This window comes from Calonectris borealis, chromosome 2, assembly GCF_964195595.1.
Source record: "Calonectris borealis chromosome 2, bCalBor7.hap1.2, whole genome shotgun sequence".
NCBI lineage: Eukaryota > Metazoa > Chordata > Aves > Procellariiformes > Procellariidae > Calonectris > Calonectris borealis.
The window spans coordinates 115,430,360-115,445,961 of NC_134313.1; the positions used below are offsets into that span (position 1 = coordinate 115,430,360).

At 35.7% G+C, this 15,602-nt stretch overlaps 1 protein-coding gene across 23 annotated transcripts in view; it reads left to right on the top strand.

Annotated features, from left to right (window-relative positions):
- The window catches only part of GOLGA4 (golgin A4), a 77,719-nt gene that overhangs the window by 28,256 nt on the left and 33,861 nt on the right, over nt 1–15,602 (top strand). For 10 of the 23 annotated variants that reach the window (XR_012672577.1, XM_075143026.1, XM_075143005.1 and 7 more), the window contains 10 exons: nt 375–422; nt 863–919; nt 2,305–2,403; nt 2,925–3,063; nt 3,807–3,994; nt 5,047–5,130; nt 5,962–6,109; nt 12,273–12,451; nt 13,530–13,661; nt 14,627–14,803. Coding sequence is in view for 22 of the 23 variants with exons in the window: in XM_075143026.1 (XP_074999127.1) it covers nt 375–422; nt 863–919; nt 2,305–2,403; nt 2,925–3,063; nt 3,807–3,994; nt 5,047–5,130; nt 5,962–6,109; nt 12,273–12,451; nt 13,530–13,661; nt 14,627–14,803 (1,251 nt within the window). In the remaining variant the exon portion in view is untranslated. Of the gene's footprint in view, nt 1–374; nt 423–862; nt 920–2,304; nt 2,404–2,924; nt 3,064–3,806; nt 3,995–5,046; nt 5,131–5,961; nt 6,110–8,280; nt 8,469–12,272; nt 12,452–13,529; nt 13,662–14,626; nt 14,804–15,602 lie in introns of those variants that run through there. The other 13 variants (XM_075143008.1, XM_075143014.1, XM_075143013.1 and 10 more) reach the window with 5 other exon arrangements.

The window sequence follows — 15,602 nt, forward strand, 5'->3', positions numbered from 1 at the left end:
CTGGGACGTGTACCCTTACAAATGTACATCCCAGTGGGGTAGCTGTCTGGGATGTAACTTTCTGATACAGTTAGTTTTTTGACTGCCTGTATTGAAGCATGGCTGTTCTTAGAGGTCTTTTTAGTGAAGGGAAAAGTGCATGAATGCTGAGTAACCTCATTGTTTTGTCATGTAGGCTTTATTTTTTTAACGCATTGGAGATACTTTATAAATGGAAAAGAAACATTGAGAAAATTTAAGTACGTTTCTGTCAGAAGAGCTTTCTCAAGTAAAGTGAAGAGTTTGAAAATGCGGATAGTGATACAATAAGCAAATAACTTTGATAGCTATAAGTGGACGCATTATCATCATTATACCTGATTTCTATATTTTAGCTAGTGTCTGCTTATCAAGTTATCCAGCGGGAAAAGAAGAAGCTACAGGTAAGCATTACTTTTCATCCTCTCTTACCTGAATGCTTCTCTGAATCTTAGTGGGTAGTGCAAATACAGTTTAATTTTCAGTGCGCTCTGTGTGTGTGCTTACACAGTACGTTGTGTGTATATATATGTGTGGGTATAACTAAAGACTCTTTCTTACCTGGGATTTCTAAGGAAGCCAAGCTAATATTTGTTTGTCAAAATAGTAGCTGTGAAGCTATTGTACTCCAGCCTTTTTTATTGCATCAGCTGAATTCAGGTGATAGATTGCCAACCCACAGTTGGCAGTTTATGATAATACTTACACATCAAGTTTGACTTGAAAGAGAAATATAAATAATTTTTAATTCTTCTGCTGAAATACAATTCTATGAATTTATTTATACTTTTATATATAAAGTTACATTTAATACACGTGGTGTTTATTCTTCCTTTTTTTTAAGGGCATTCTGAGTCAAAGTCAGGATAAAGCACTTCGCAGAATTGGAGAACTGAGAGAGGTAATTTCCTTTATTGATTGAATATTTACTTTATACCACACATACATAGGATCTTTTTCTGCTGAGCTTTTGATTTTTTTGTTCACTTTACAAAATATTTTCTATCGCATAGCAGGGTTTTTTACCACTTGTTTTCATTTGTTTATATGGGGTTATTTCTCTGGCTTGTTTCCCATTCAGCAGCTTATTGTCATACTCTTAAGACAGAGCAGTTCATCGTACTGACTGAATTGCTTTTCTGTTCATTGTGAAATAGGTGGAAATGTGTGTGGTTCTTGCAGTATTGTTGGGCCCAGCAATAGATGTCCCTGTGCAATTTGTTGCTCTTCTAGTATTGAGAAATAATAATGTTAGGCAAATACAAGTAATAGGCACTTTTTTAGTAAAGATTTTAATGACTATCAATAAAAAAATTTAGGATCAAATTTTTAAAAATACTCATCTTGATCTCAGTTATAGCATTTACATTGTTTTTATGGATTTGCAGTATAGTTTGATTTCAGTCATAAAATCAGGTAGGTTGTGTTATGATTATTGTCTCCTTAGGTTACAGTGAAATTAAAAGGAGAAGCTCTAATGTATTTGGTATTGATAATAAACACACTGAGCTTAATTAAAAGATAAGTACAAATTATTGGGCAGAGCAAATTAAAAGGGCAAGTTCACAAAAGCCATATTGTCAAACCCTGGTGAAGCAGAATGTGAAGCTGAAGCCTTTTTACTGCCCCAAGAGCCACTGCAGCATCAGGTTCGGAGACGGGTATGCGAGGGCCTCTCTGTCATAGTCTTTCTGATTCATATATATATATCTCCATGTTTTGTTTTTTTTTTTCTTTTCTGATTTTTATATAGTTAAGTTCTTTGGCATTCTCTGGCTTTCTCATTTGAAACACGTTTGAGGAATAAAAAAGCCAACTTTCTGCTCTTATAAATGGCATTTGTCATATTAGAATGCTAGCATATTGAATGAGCATAAGAGAAATTTACATTTCTACTGTTTATGTTGACTTAATCTGGTGGCTAAATGAAGAATCTAGTTTACCGAAGTGCAGTCTTCAACTTCCAGGAGAAATGTGTGCATGGAAGACAGTTTTCACGAGCAGGCTTGAAGTCATCCCTACACGAACTTATTTGTAGGAAGAAAGAATCATTGATAATTCTGCATCAAATCTAGACTCTTGCTGTTTTAATGCTGGCATTACAATGGGATGCTCTTATTATGTTGTGTGGAATGTTGTATAGTAAAAGAAGTATCCACCTTATGGTTGTATTCTGGGGTCACAACTGCGAAGAAGTATTTTTAATATTATTTCATAATATTTTGATAACCCTTTTAAATTCACATTTCAGTTTTCATTTGAGATGCATTTATTTATGATTCTCAGGAGCTCCAGATGGATCAACAAGCAAAGAAACATCTTCAAGAGGAATTTGATGCTTCTTTAGAAGAAAAGGATCAACTCATTAGTGTCCTGCAAACTCAGGTAAGATACCTTACCCAACAGATGATCTTTAAAACTGCTCTTCCAACTTTTTTTTTAAATTAGGTATTTCCTATAATGCATGTCCATGTTTTATTATAATTGCTGCAACGTTGTAAAGCCTCTTGAGAATTTATGATTATCTAGAAATTAAATGCGTCTTTGGGTAGAGGATACCTTTGTAAAATCTCACTCATGTTAAATATGATTGTTTTATCTGCGCTTAAATACCTTTGTAATGTCTTTGTTATCAAGAACATAACATTAGCAGATGTTTGAGCTAAAATTGCTTTGGTAAAATTTGTGTTTTGCTTAATTGATCTTTGTTTCTCCACTCATAATGATACAAGTTTTGTTAATTGGAAACATAATTCTGATTTTAAAAAATGCTAAAAAAATTCAGACAGATTTTTTCCTTTCTCTACTTGTTGATACCATTTTATTTAACTCTCTCTAGTTTTGAAGATGAAAACATGATCTGCTTAGAATCCTTGGTTTTTTAACAAAAAGAACATTTTGTTTAGGTATCGTTGCTGAAACAGAGGTTACAGAATGGTCAGGTAGGCGCTGAATTGCCTGATCCAAATATCCAATCTGAACCACAAGTTCAAAGCCCAACAAAAGAAATCAGTACAGAAAATACTGTGGAATCAGGAAGCAATGGTAGGTATTGCGGCTTTTTCAAGAGATCTTGAATTTTGGGGAATAAACCTGCTGTTATTTATGACGGAGTAACAATACTTAAGGCTGAACGTATCATAGTAAGGATGTATTTTCTAGGAGGAGACAATTGTTTCGAAAACAGTGTGGCAGCTACAGAACAGGATAACCCTTCTAAGATATTAAATTTTCATAAGAATTCAAATCTGATACGTCTTGCCTTTGTCAATAATGATGATAGTATTTTAATTATTGCTTTTGCAGGTAGGTGTTGTTACTATCCCCACTTAAAGTGATTAAGAGAGTCTGTCCCCCATAAGCAAGGACCTATACCTGGAGATTAGAGAGGAGACCAGTTGCCCCTCCCCCGCCCCCTTTTTTTTTTTCTTTCTCAGGAAAAAGTAAAAGCAAAAATCAATTTTGATATTATGCTATTGAATAATCTAAGTGTTCGTCACATCAGGAGGTTATTTGAGTTGCATAGAAAACCTTGTTGAATAATAGTTTGGATTTGAAGCTTGGCTAGTAACTGGGGTTTTGTAAATTAATTTGGGGTGAAAGACTGTGTTTACTATTCTGTGTATGCGTAGCATGTTTCTGGCAGTTATAGTAGTCAGTAGGAGGTTTTGCAGACCTTGCATAACTTTCTTCAGAGACCTGTGAGTCACCCTCAATGTGAATGATGAATGCAGATCTACATTTTGGAAACGGTGTGCATATGATAATGTTGATATGTTGTCTTGTAGAGGGTAACGAAGATTCTGTTAAAACACTGGAAACTCTTAATCAGAGGGTGAAGCGCCAAGAGAACTTGCTGCAACGTTGTAAGGAGATGATTCGGTCACATAAGGAGCGCTGCGCCCAATTAACCAACGAGAAAGAGGCACTTCAAGAACAGTTAGAAGAGAGACTTCAGGAACTGGAGAAAATGAAGGTATGGAAAATGCTATTAACTTTACGGGTAGCTACTAAAACATAGCAAGAACTCCAGTATTTCGAAAATTTATTGATAGGGCAGACCGTTAAACACACTGTCCCTGTACTTTTTTGGAGTTAAAGGTGCAAAACCCACCTGAAATGAACACATTGAGCAATTACTCAGAAAGCTGTAAAGAAGGGTATGAAACCTTACTGTACTCAGAAAGCTGTAAAAAAAACCTTACTGTATGAACAACCATCAAAATGGTGTCAGAAATAAAGTAGCTGTGGGAAGCTGGGGTGAGGAGAAGACTGTCCTAGCGCAGAAGACAGGAGGTAAAGTGAGAAAAGTGGAGCAGAGCTAAACCTTTAAGACATAGTGGAAGAGGCATCAGTTATGTAAATGAACAGAAAACACAGAAAGGCAGGACAGTGGAGAGCACAATATAGTGAAGATAAAACATAAGTGCAGTCCCAAAGCTAAATAATTATTTTGCTCAATTTTCCTTTTAAGGCCATTAATGCTGAGTGTGGAGTAAAAGTAAGGTGGCAGATAGTAATGGAAACGTGAAAATGTGACAAGTATAGCTGTACTCAACTTCAGTTCTGGAGATCAGATTCTCTTCTCTGTCTTGGTCACTGAGCACTAGCCCAGTTTGAAAGAGCTCTGAAAGACTCGAGTATTTTAACGACCTTTTCCAGAACAAGGCCAGTAATGAGCAATTATGTTGCACTGCTGAGATCCTCTTGTAAGGCGAGATGCAGGTCATGCCTTAGGCATGTTTCTTGCCCATTTTACTGTAGCAGCTCTGACATCCATGAGAGAACTGTGGCAGCTGTAACAAAGCCATCAGATATCTGAATTATGATGGAAGCCATGAGGCAGCCTAGCACTGGGAGATTTAAAAGTAATTTAAAGCTGCCTACTTTAATTTCCCTGGATTCTGTTTTGTGCTCTTCCTCCAAGGGATAGTGCAGGGTAAGAGCCAAGCCTAAGCTCTTTGTCAGAAGAAGGTATTTTCTTACAGGTGGCAGTGCTTTAAACTGGTGGTTGGGGTCTTTTTTTAGGACCTTCACATGGCTGAGAAGACTAAACTGATTACGCAGTTGCGTGATGCAAAGAATTTGATTGAGCAACTAGAACAAGACAAGGTAAACAAAAAATTTTCTTTAAACTCTGTGTAGTTTTTGAAGAAGATTGTTTAAAACTCACAATATATGGCTTCTTGGTATTAGAAGCTGTTCTTAGTCATCTGATGTGGTTTGGTTTATGTTTTAATGAGCAAATAATTTAAGCTACCTGAGAATTTTATTGTATAGATACTTTAGGGTATTTATCTGTTAGGTTATACTTAATACTGCAAGATGATGTTATTTAGGATGGAGCAATTATGCTGAATACACTCCTTGATGCCAGCTTTAAAACAAACAAACAACGAAGATGAGATACAATGTAAATGAATTAAAAAACGACCAATGAAGGAAAAGTAACGGTAGGAATTCTTAGGAATATGAAGTTTCTCAGGTTTTTGTTCCTTAAAGTTTTTTTTTATCACAGTCTTGGTACTTGGAGTAACTTCTGGTGGTGTAATAAGCAGCATGACTAACAGTCATTATATGTGCATATTCTCTAAGGAGAAGTACGCACACTACAATGCTTATAGTTCTGGTTTGTTTACAGAATGCATATTTCAAAGAAAAGTATCTGTACCAGAAGGAGGAAGTTTTTTGATGGTCCTTAGTTGTGGGAGGAGTTATTTTCACCACGGGATAAATTTTGGCTACTCTTCAAACTAATCCCTATTCTTACCTTCTTTTTGTTAGCATTTTCTGTTTTCTGACATAGAAAAATACCATGATCACTGGTCTTGTAGTAATAGACTAAAGTTTATTCCTGACAAGGATTGTGTCCTGGCTTAAAATTGTTTTAGCTATACGTTTTATTTATTTGCTAGCTTTTTATCACAAGGACCTTTTCCATAGGGCATGGTAATTGCAGAGACAAAGCGACAAATGCATGAAACATTGGAAATGAAGGAGGAGGAGATAGCCCAACTGCGTGCTCGGATCAAACAAATAACTACAAAAGGCGAGGAATTAAAAGAACAGAAAGAAAAATCTGAAAGAGCTGGTAAGAAATTCTGGAGATTATTAGCTTTCACGTTTAAACATGAGAAAGCTTCAGCGTGGTCTTTTTGCACTCTTTCATCAGTTGTTGTTTGGAATGGATATTAAGAGATGCTCTTTTTCCTAGCGTTCTACATATCACCCCTGCTAGCGTCGTTACTAACTTCACTTCTGGTCAGCAGAGTTTAGGGATGTTTTTGAGTGGTTTGTCTCTGTTGTGAATTCAACTGGAGTTAGGAAGGAAACTGCTGAAGGGCAGCTGTTTTTTCCCATTTGTAGGAGAAAAGATTGATAGAGTTTTGTTGCTGGTGTAACTTCAGGAGGGAAACTTGCAACTATCTATAAATTATCATTTTAATGCTACCAGTATTTTACATAGAAAGCATAGCAGTGAGTGTGTAAGAGCTTGGGAAGAAGTAGAAACAAGAGGATCTGTTACGACCATAATAAGCATTTTCTTTCAATAATCATAGCAGAAGCATTCTGATTTCTTTTTACTGAAACAGCAGTGATGATTCCTTTTGCTTCAGGCTTGGAACCTAGCGGTTATGTAACTATTACACGCTGTAGTTTGCTTCTGATGGAAATTAGGTAACAATAATTAATGTGTGCGTGCAGTTCTCCTTTTGCTTGAAAGTAAGTTAGAAGGTCAATCCGCCCCACCTTTGTTTTTTGAACAGTGAAATTGTTTTGCGCTATATCTATCAAAATTCTTTTAGAAGAATTTAGCTTGGTCTCATAGGCATCTGAAGGAGTTCACTGTTTTGGCAGAAGCTCAGAAGTGGTTAGTTTGCATAAAACATTATGCATATTTTCTTTCTCTAAAAAGCAATGAGAAGTTCAAACAACACAGTTCATATGGGTTTATTTTAAATCTACGTAGATTTAGATCAGAACTTTCAATTTTAGAGATTAGTTTAGGTAGATCATTCTGCTGTAATACAGAAAAGCAGCTTGAATATCCATCTTGTGCAAGTAACAAACATTTTGATTAGGTGCCCTCCTCTCCTACCCTTTCAGGTTGCATGAGTCTCTTTAGCTCTGGAAATTCATATTTCAGAAGTCAGTCAGTCCTGTTAAAATTGGATTTTGTTCAGTTCTTGGAGACTAGGAAGCTGTTCTTCATGATTAAAAAAAAAAAGCTGAAGAATATTTTAACACTACTGTAGATACGAAGTTATTGTCATAGTTGTTTGAAACACAGCATTTTTTGAAGCAGTAGAAACCTCTTAATTCTGAACTAATATCTACACACTGTGGTTAATATAGTAATTTCCTCAGGTTTGTGTAGCCAGAAGGTGAAAATGGGTTAGAGATGATGCTCTGGGTACCTGGAAAACTTAACTATTGTAGTGAGAAGTAATTTCACTTATGAATAATATGCTGAGTACACTGCACTTTTCTAGGGGGAGATTTGTGTGTTAAATATGCTCTCTTTTAAATAAAATTTTAAAGTACTTTTGGTAACTTTTAGGGTGCGTAAGCATCCACTTTACCTTTGAGTGCATTTATTTTTGTACTCTGTTAAGCATGCATATATAAATGTTGGAACCCTTGGAAAATTAGTTAATGCTACTTCTAAGATAGGCAAAATTGTAAGGTGACTTTTATTAGGTTTTCCTACTACTTCTTTGGCTTTATGCATTCCAAAAATGTTGTGACGTACAATGGAAGTGTAGCTCTATACAGTTGAACTAAATTGTTCAGGCATTTGAGAAAACCACCATCAGTATTGGGAGAGCCTGAAATTACTTCTAGGTCACAACCTTTGAGTTGTACCAGTTTTAAGAATTTGGCAGTTTCATGTATTTGAGGTCAACTTGTTTAAAGTTCTGTTTCTTGGATAGTTAATGTGAGATGACTTTAAATTCTAGACTTCTCTTATTCTATATCATGATTTAGTGAAGAACTGACTTAATGGAATATTGTATTTGTAGAAATGTTAATTTCATTTACGATACGGCAAAATAAGAATAAGCATAATACACTTATACTTGGAATTTACTTTCATAGTGCTATATTGTAGGGTAAAAAGTGGTATATTTTTCCGCTTCATGTTTTTACCTTGCCTAGAGTTACATGTCTGGCTTTTTTCTTTGTAATTCAGTGACTTCAGTGAAATGCTCCAGTGTTTGATTTAATGTTAATGTATTTTTCTGTACTGAAATAGTGAAAAGATATGTATGCTTATTTTGTGCGTGTTGTGTAAACTGTAACTTGGTCTCCCCAGTTGAAGTTTATTTTTTTTGTAGTTAGAGTTACGTTATGTTGAAATCTCACAGAGCATCTTGTTTTTGTGCATCCACACATGCCAATAAGTGAATCATGGTGCCTTTCCCAAGCCTTGTATGAACAGGACTGGGGTAAGGGCTCTTTTTTCTTACATCACACATTTGGTGCTTGAACTGGGCTCTAAAAAGTAAATTCTGTGCTTCTCAGGCACTTTTACTTGAAGTAACTGCAACTGATTTTCTTTTAATGCTTTGCAGTGTACATAGATTATTTATATTTTACCTCAACAAAGCTATTTGTAGTATTCATAAATTTACTGGTAAACTGAAGTTTGTTTCTCCTGAGACTACTTGGCATAAGTCCTTTCTGACTTCTCAGGATGCAGATTATTGATTTACTTATATTCTGTACAGTAAACAAAAAAAAAAGTCTTTAGAAAGCAAATTCATTTTGCTTTACTTTGGCATTCTTTGTAGGCGACATTTCTTTTGCAAGCTTAATTAACGTATGCTTTGCACCCTTCTGCAGAGAAACAAAAAGCTTGGACTGTGCATTTAAAATCCTGCCTAAATGCACAAATCAACTATAGGAAATTAATTCAACCTTTGTTCCTGAAGCTTTTGACAAGATGCCTGCTCTCACCCTTCAGTAAGAAAACATGTAAATCCCTCCTTTGCCATCCTATTTAGAGCTTTCTTCACAATTTTCAGCAGTAGATGGCACTATAGTTGAAGATAATACATCTGCAGCACCGGCAGAGTAAGCAAGAAGTCTTTGCAGTACGGAGTGGTCTTGCACCGGGTAGGGTAGGAGAGGCAAGGCGAAGGGACCTGAGACTGGTATTTTGGAGCAGCGTATGTAAAGCAGTCAACTCTCTAGTACACGTTTTATAAAAATCAGTTTTGCAACCTCGCACTTCTTAAAACTCTGCTCAGGCTCTTTTTGTCTAATTTATGTACTGCACAGGAAGGTTTCTGGTTTGTCTGGCTTGGTCACATGAATTTGCAAGACTCACCTGAGTCTCTTAGTGTGCTTGTTACTGTTTCTGATTTGCCACTGTGCCTTTGTGAGACTTCACTTAACCAGTGCCTTGGTTAAAAGATCTTCCCTCAACAGTAGCTCTGCTGGTTGGGGAAGAGCACAGGCAGTGCCTTCACTCTTTGCGTTCAGAATAGATGTACTTGGATAAAAAGATGGACTTTTATTCCAGACGTTTATCCACAGTAGAATTAAAATCTCCCATAGATTAAAAATAATAATAATTTAGACTGTGTTCTGTCTACTTGATGATAGTTTAGCCCTCTGCTGGTTTGAAATTCGGTTGTGTCACGCTACGCTAGAATTAACTACTTTGAATAAAAATGTTCTGTTTTGCTTAAGTGCTAAAAGTGCCTGAGATGTGTATAATTTAACTTTTAGAGAGCTAAGTGTATTTCTGTGAAGTGTTGCTTCTTTGTGCTTTCATACCCCCTTGGCGTTTTATCCATCCGCTCTTGTCTAGCTTTTGTATTAGCATCCTGCTTGCGATTTCGGTGGTGCAGCTGTTGTACTGCATGTTGCTCAGCTATTACATATCAGTAGTCAATCCTAGTGTGAACCTGGGTCGTCTTTCTGGCGGATTTGTGGGCTGTGGCAAATGCATTCTCTTTCCCTTTGCAGAAGTAACAGGTTTCTCAACTGAAAATAAAGTCTATGTTGCTCAGAACAAAAATCAGAAAACGTGTATGGAAAAGTGAAATAACTTAATCTTTTACTTGCAGGCTTTATTTTCAAGCTATACTTTGTAAACGTCTGTAGGGTTGTTTTGTTTTTTTTTTTAAAAAGATGCTGTAATACTGACGGACTTGACCAATCTTGCTGTCTGCGCGTGCTTTGGTTAGGGCTGAGAGGAGCACCAGCAAAGTCGGTGCCATTTTCCAAATGCACTTGCGCAGGCTGTGTTCATAACTGAGTTGTGCCCGGGGTGGCGAGGGGGGAGGACTTGAGTCCTGTGGGTCCCAGGTGGCAAATGCCTTGGTGGGGACTGTGAAGAACTGTGCTTGGAAAGTTAGGAGCTATAAGCCTCGTGCATGCTTGGATTATGTTTTAGACCATTTTTGCTCTTTGAAGTAATCTCTAGTGCTCTTAATTTTTTGTAATGAGTTTTAGTATTTATTATTTAAGTAGAACCGGGAGTGAAAAAGTGGATACAATGATGTGCTTTGGTATTGCCAGGGTCAATAACAACCCTGTGTTGTCCTAAAACATGATCGTTGCTGTGAATAGTCAGAGAGAGGCTTCCTCAGAAAACAGAAGAAAATTCTGGAAAAGGTCAGAATTTGGGTGAATGCAATTTTATGGAATTAAATTACTTGAAAACGTATTTGTAGCATTGCCTCAGAAGTATAGATTGTAGTTAAAAGCTTCAGTTTTGAATGTTATCAGAAGGTGTGGAATGGAAATTATTATTCAGTTCTCAAAACTCATGCCTGAACATTATTAAAGATGGTTTCAAAAAAACAAGGATTACGAGAATTGCTGTGAATGCCTACTAAATAATGGTGAATCAAGGAAACTAGACATGTGCATGTCTATTACGATTTTTTTGGGGGGATAGAACTAAGTGGAAGAAAGCTTAGCATACTAAATAACACTTCAAAAATTATTTTGTTCGGTGTGCTCCCAGGATAGTATCCAAGTAGTCCAGAGTATAATAAAATAATATACTTTTAGGGTTTTTTTGTGCTCTCATAAATTACAGTCTTAATGTTGGCACTGTGATTTTGAATTTTACAGAGGTGTTTTGCCAAAGTTCTTTTACGCAAACAATTAACCATATAGTAGACTGTTCTGAGACTTGAATTTTCCTTTGGTATGCAGCAGGGGTTTTCCACATCCATAATCTATTTAGGAAAAGAGATTTGTCTAATAGTGATCAAATTCTAGTCTTGTGTTATTCTATATAGATTCTGCCATCAGTTTCAGTGAGGAACTTGGATACTGGTATTGAATAATAATAATAAAAAATCAACTTAACACAGGAATTTCTTTGCTTTCTTTTTATATCTAAATGATCATCTATGAAGTGAATAAAGTATGTTAGAATACTTCTCCTTAGCATGGGAAGCAGCTGTGGAATTACTGCTTCCGATTTGTAAATTAAATGTGTTTCAGCAGACTTGTGCATCTTATGCAAATGTAAATAAATTTCTTCACTGCAGCTTGACTATTCTTTTGAAACATCTTATAGATACTCAAGTTTTCAGGGAGCAAATCTTAATATTTTTTTCTTACATTTTATTTGCGAAGTTTAGCAGCACAGGACAGTCTTCATAACACTTTTCCAGTGTCTCTGAATTGCATTGACAGTAGTTTACATTAAAAGTAAGTAGTGAAATAATGAAATTAGCAAAGTCATCTGTATGGACTCCAGCAGTTTAAAGAGAAATTTATCTAGGTTGTACAGTTTGAAATGAACAGCTCTTAGGTGAATAAAGTGCCTGGTATTATACTTCAGTGTTCTATTCAGGAAGAACTCTTTCATGATTCAGTAAAAACTGACTTGCATAGCAGTCATTGCTGGTTTATGCTTCCGTCCGCTTGTTTTAGCGGAAGAACAACTTGTGAATTGTCTTTTCTTTGTGCAGCTTTTTTCCTCCTCTTCAAAGTTATTCAGCACATACAGCCAGAAGAGGAGCCATAGTTTATTTATACGGTTTATGTACTTTATAGTGATTTTAGGCGAAGAAATAGAAGCTACAGAACGTATTGGAAGACATTCACAGCTATTTGTCAGTTCTCTTTCCTTTCTAGATAATAAACCCATGTGAATTCTTGAAGGATTCCTAAGCTCATTCTTCTGTTACTTGTGTAATTTACAGTTACTGAGAACTCTGTTCTTCTATCAAGGGACATAGATATTTCTCAGCTATCATATACTTTTTTTTTCTTTGCAGCTTTTGAAGAGCTTGAGAGGGCTCTGAGTATTGCCCAAAAGACAGAGGAAGCCCGGAAAAAATTGCAGGCAGAAATGGATGAAAAAATCAAAGCAGTAGAAAAGGCAAGTGAGGAAGAGAGGGTAAATCTTCAACGGGAGTTAACCAGAGTGAAACAAGAGGTGGTTGAGATTATGAAGGTAAAAGCTGAAACTCGCCCTGTATTATTGGCTTTTAATCTAATAATTCAATTACAGTTAAACTATAGATGTAAAATACATCAGTATATCAGAACTTTGTAATAAAATTTTTGCCATTTAATAAATTCTATAAAAATTAATTTTTGGGATTAAAGATTTACTTAAGACAAAATAGAAAACTCCCTATATAGATTTCCCCCGCCCCCCCAACAGTTTAAAATCAGTACGTTAGAGGCATGTAAAAATGAACAGTATTACTCTTTGTTTCACAGTATTTAATAAAATTATTTACTAGAAGTACACTTGAGACTTTAAAGGGAGTCAAGAAGAAGAAATTAATGGCAGTCAGCTCACACATCTCCATCAGGATTTTGGGTTTTAATACTGAGTACTTTTAATGATTATTCTAGCCCAGTATGTGTAAATGTTTAAGAACTTGCTGCCAAACTGTTTGCTGGTTAAGAATCGCTAAAATTTGCTTCATCTGGCGTATTCATGTAGGAATTGCAGGAGTACTGCATGTGCCTTGCAAAGCTGTAAATTTGAACGCTGAAATTGCAGTTCTTGTGTTGACATTTGTTATGTTATTAATTTTTCTAAGAGAATACACGGATGCTTTAAGGGGATGACTGACTTGCATGACATTATTCTTCAATAAAGCACATATGTAGGTTGTAGATGGCTGTCTACATAGGGTATCACCACTTGACTTTCTGGCTCATGAAATAACAATAATACAGGGAAAGCTACAGACAGAAGTTCCTTTTCCAATTTATTATCACATTTGAACTGAGATTGAAAACACCAAGTTCACCTTGGTAGAAGAGTCTTTAGGAAATGTCTTCTTTTAGTAAAACTGTGAAAGACTTGAGAAGCAAGATGGATAACTTCAAGCTTGAAATGACAACTGTTAGGGCTTAATATTAAGCGCTCCAAGTGATTGTTACTTATTCAAAGGGAGCAAAGAGATGGTTCTGGCTTCTTCTCTCTGTTGCACTGCTTTTCTTATTGAGAAATAATACAAAGTGTTTTGTAATTTAGTATTTTGAAATTAGTTTTTTCTGACTTTGATTCACAGAAGTCTTCAGAGGAGCGTGTTGCTGAACTAGAAAAATTCCATAAAAAAGAAATGGCTAGCAAAGATCAGGAGCTAAATGAGAGATTACAGGCCCAAGAAAAGGCGTTCCAGGAGAAGATGAAGGCAGCTCTTGTAAGTATTCCTAAAATGTGTAGAAAGACATTTCTCGAAGTGTGAGGTGGGACTAGAAGTCTTAATCTGACCCTATTCCGCAGTGAGAGTCCTCCTGCGCTCAAAGATATGAGTGTTCCTCCAAAAGTCAAAGAGCTCAGAGACTTCAGCAAAATGAAAGGAAAGCAGCTGCAATGATCCAGACTGAATAATGATAATTAATCACTATCACTGCTCACTAACAGCTGTATCTTGTGGGAAAGACTTCTTTTTTTGAAAACTCTTTTTGTTAGACTTGGGTTTTTTAATTTCTTCCTCTGGATCATTGGCGATTAGCCACAGCACTAGAGTAAAAGAGGTACAAAGAATGAACCTGTTATTTGAAAAGTGTTGGTATCATTACGTCTGGTTGCGTTGTGTTATGTGAACAGGCTTAACTATTCAAAGTGTTTGACCTCAGAAAAGAATTTTCTTCTAGGTCAGGCTGGGAGGAGTCATTGGGATTCTTTGCTCTTTTTTATAAACTGTAATCCACTTTAGATCATCACGTAATTTTACGTAACAAACAGTAGATTCTCTTTTGTGCTCTTCCATGATGGTTGGTGACTAGGACTGAGGGACTTTGACAGTCCCTTCCTGACTATATTTTTCTACCTGTTTCTCAACGGTTTTTTTTAATTATAAGGAAATAGAAGCTTAAAAATACATTAGCAGTGGAATCAAGTGAGGACAGACCTTTATTTCTCTAAGGTGTTACTCTCAATTGTGGTAAACAAACCAAAATGAAAGGCTGGATTGCATTATGTTTTTCGTACAAAGAGAAGTAGAAGACAAATGGTTCCCAAGAAGAGAAAATGGAAGTGACTTATAACAATGTTGTTTTCACAAATGAAATACAAACTGTTTGTGTGTGTGGAGAGAATACAGGTGATTAGTTGAAGGTGTGATGACTATATTTATTGTTCTAATCATAATTTTTGATACAGGAAAAAAATCAGAGTGAGTGTTTAAAAACCCTTCAAGAACAAGAGCAGCAAGAATCCCTAGCCTTAGAAGAATCAGAGCTGCAGAAGAAAGCGATACAGTCAGAGTGTGACAAGAAAGTTCAGAAGATGCATCAAGAAGTAGAGACTTTTAGAACTGTGAGTAAAGATTCCAAAAGGGTAAATGTTTACAAAAATTCCTTTCAGTATATATTTAACTGTGACAGATTTACAAATAGTGTGGATTCATTGCAGTTGAGTTGTTTTAATCCTACAATGCTTCTTGTAGTGACAAATTTAATGTATTGTCATGGTATGCTGCAGCCCCTAGTTTTTTTGCAAGATTAGATGGCAAAATACAGAAATGCATTCTGTTTATATCATGGTGTGGTATATGAATTTGTATCCATCTACATAATTTTTGTGTATGTTATACAGGAGAGTTAGACTTTAAACTGTTTAACTTCTGGGTACTGCTACCATACAACACTTATAAGGGTACTTTGTGTAAGTAAAAAATTTGCTTAAATATTTGAAGTGTCCTTTGCTTTATATAATGGGTAGGATTGTATTATCTGCTGATGCAAGTTTGTACATTATTCCACCACTCCCAAACATTAGTTTGGAAGTTTTGCCTATAGAAGCGTTTTAACTTACAGCAGCATTTCCATGAGAGGTGGAATTAAGATATATCAGTAGATATGTACAAAGCTCCATAATACTCATGTAGACTCTGATATCTTTCATCCTATGTATTGGTACTTTAGCTTAATAAGAAAATGTGAACATATCTCTCATAAATATCATGTGAATTATTTTGTTTGAATTAGTTAAATTCTTTCCAAGTTTTTATTGTATCTATTTTCACTGCAGTGAAACAGAAAAATTTTTGTTAAATAACTAACTCACCATAATGGAAGCAAAGTTGAGAACAAACTATAGATGAATGAAAAGCTTATATAAACGGTTGATATACACT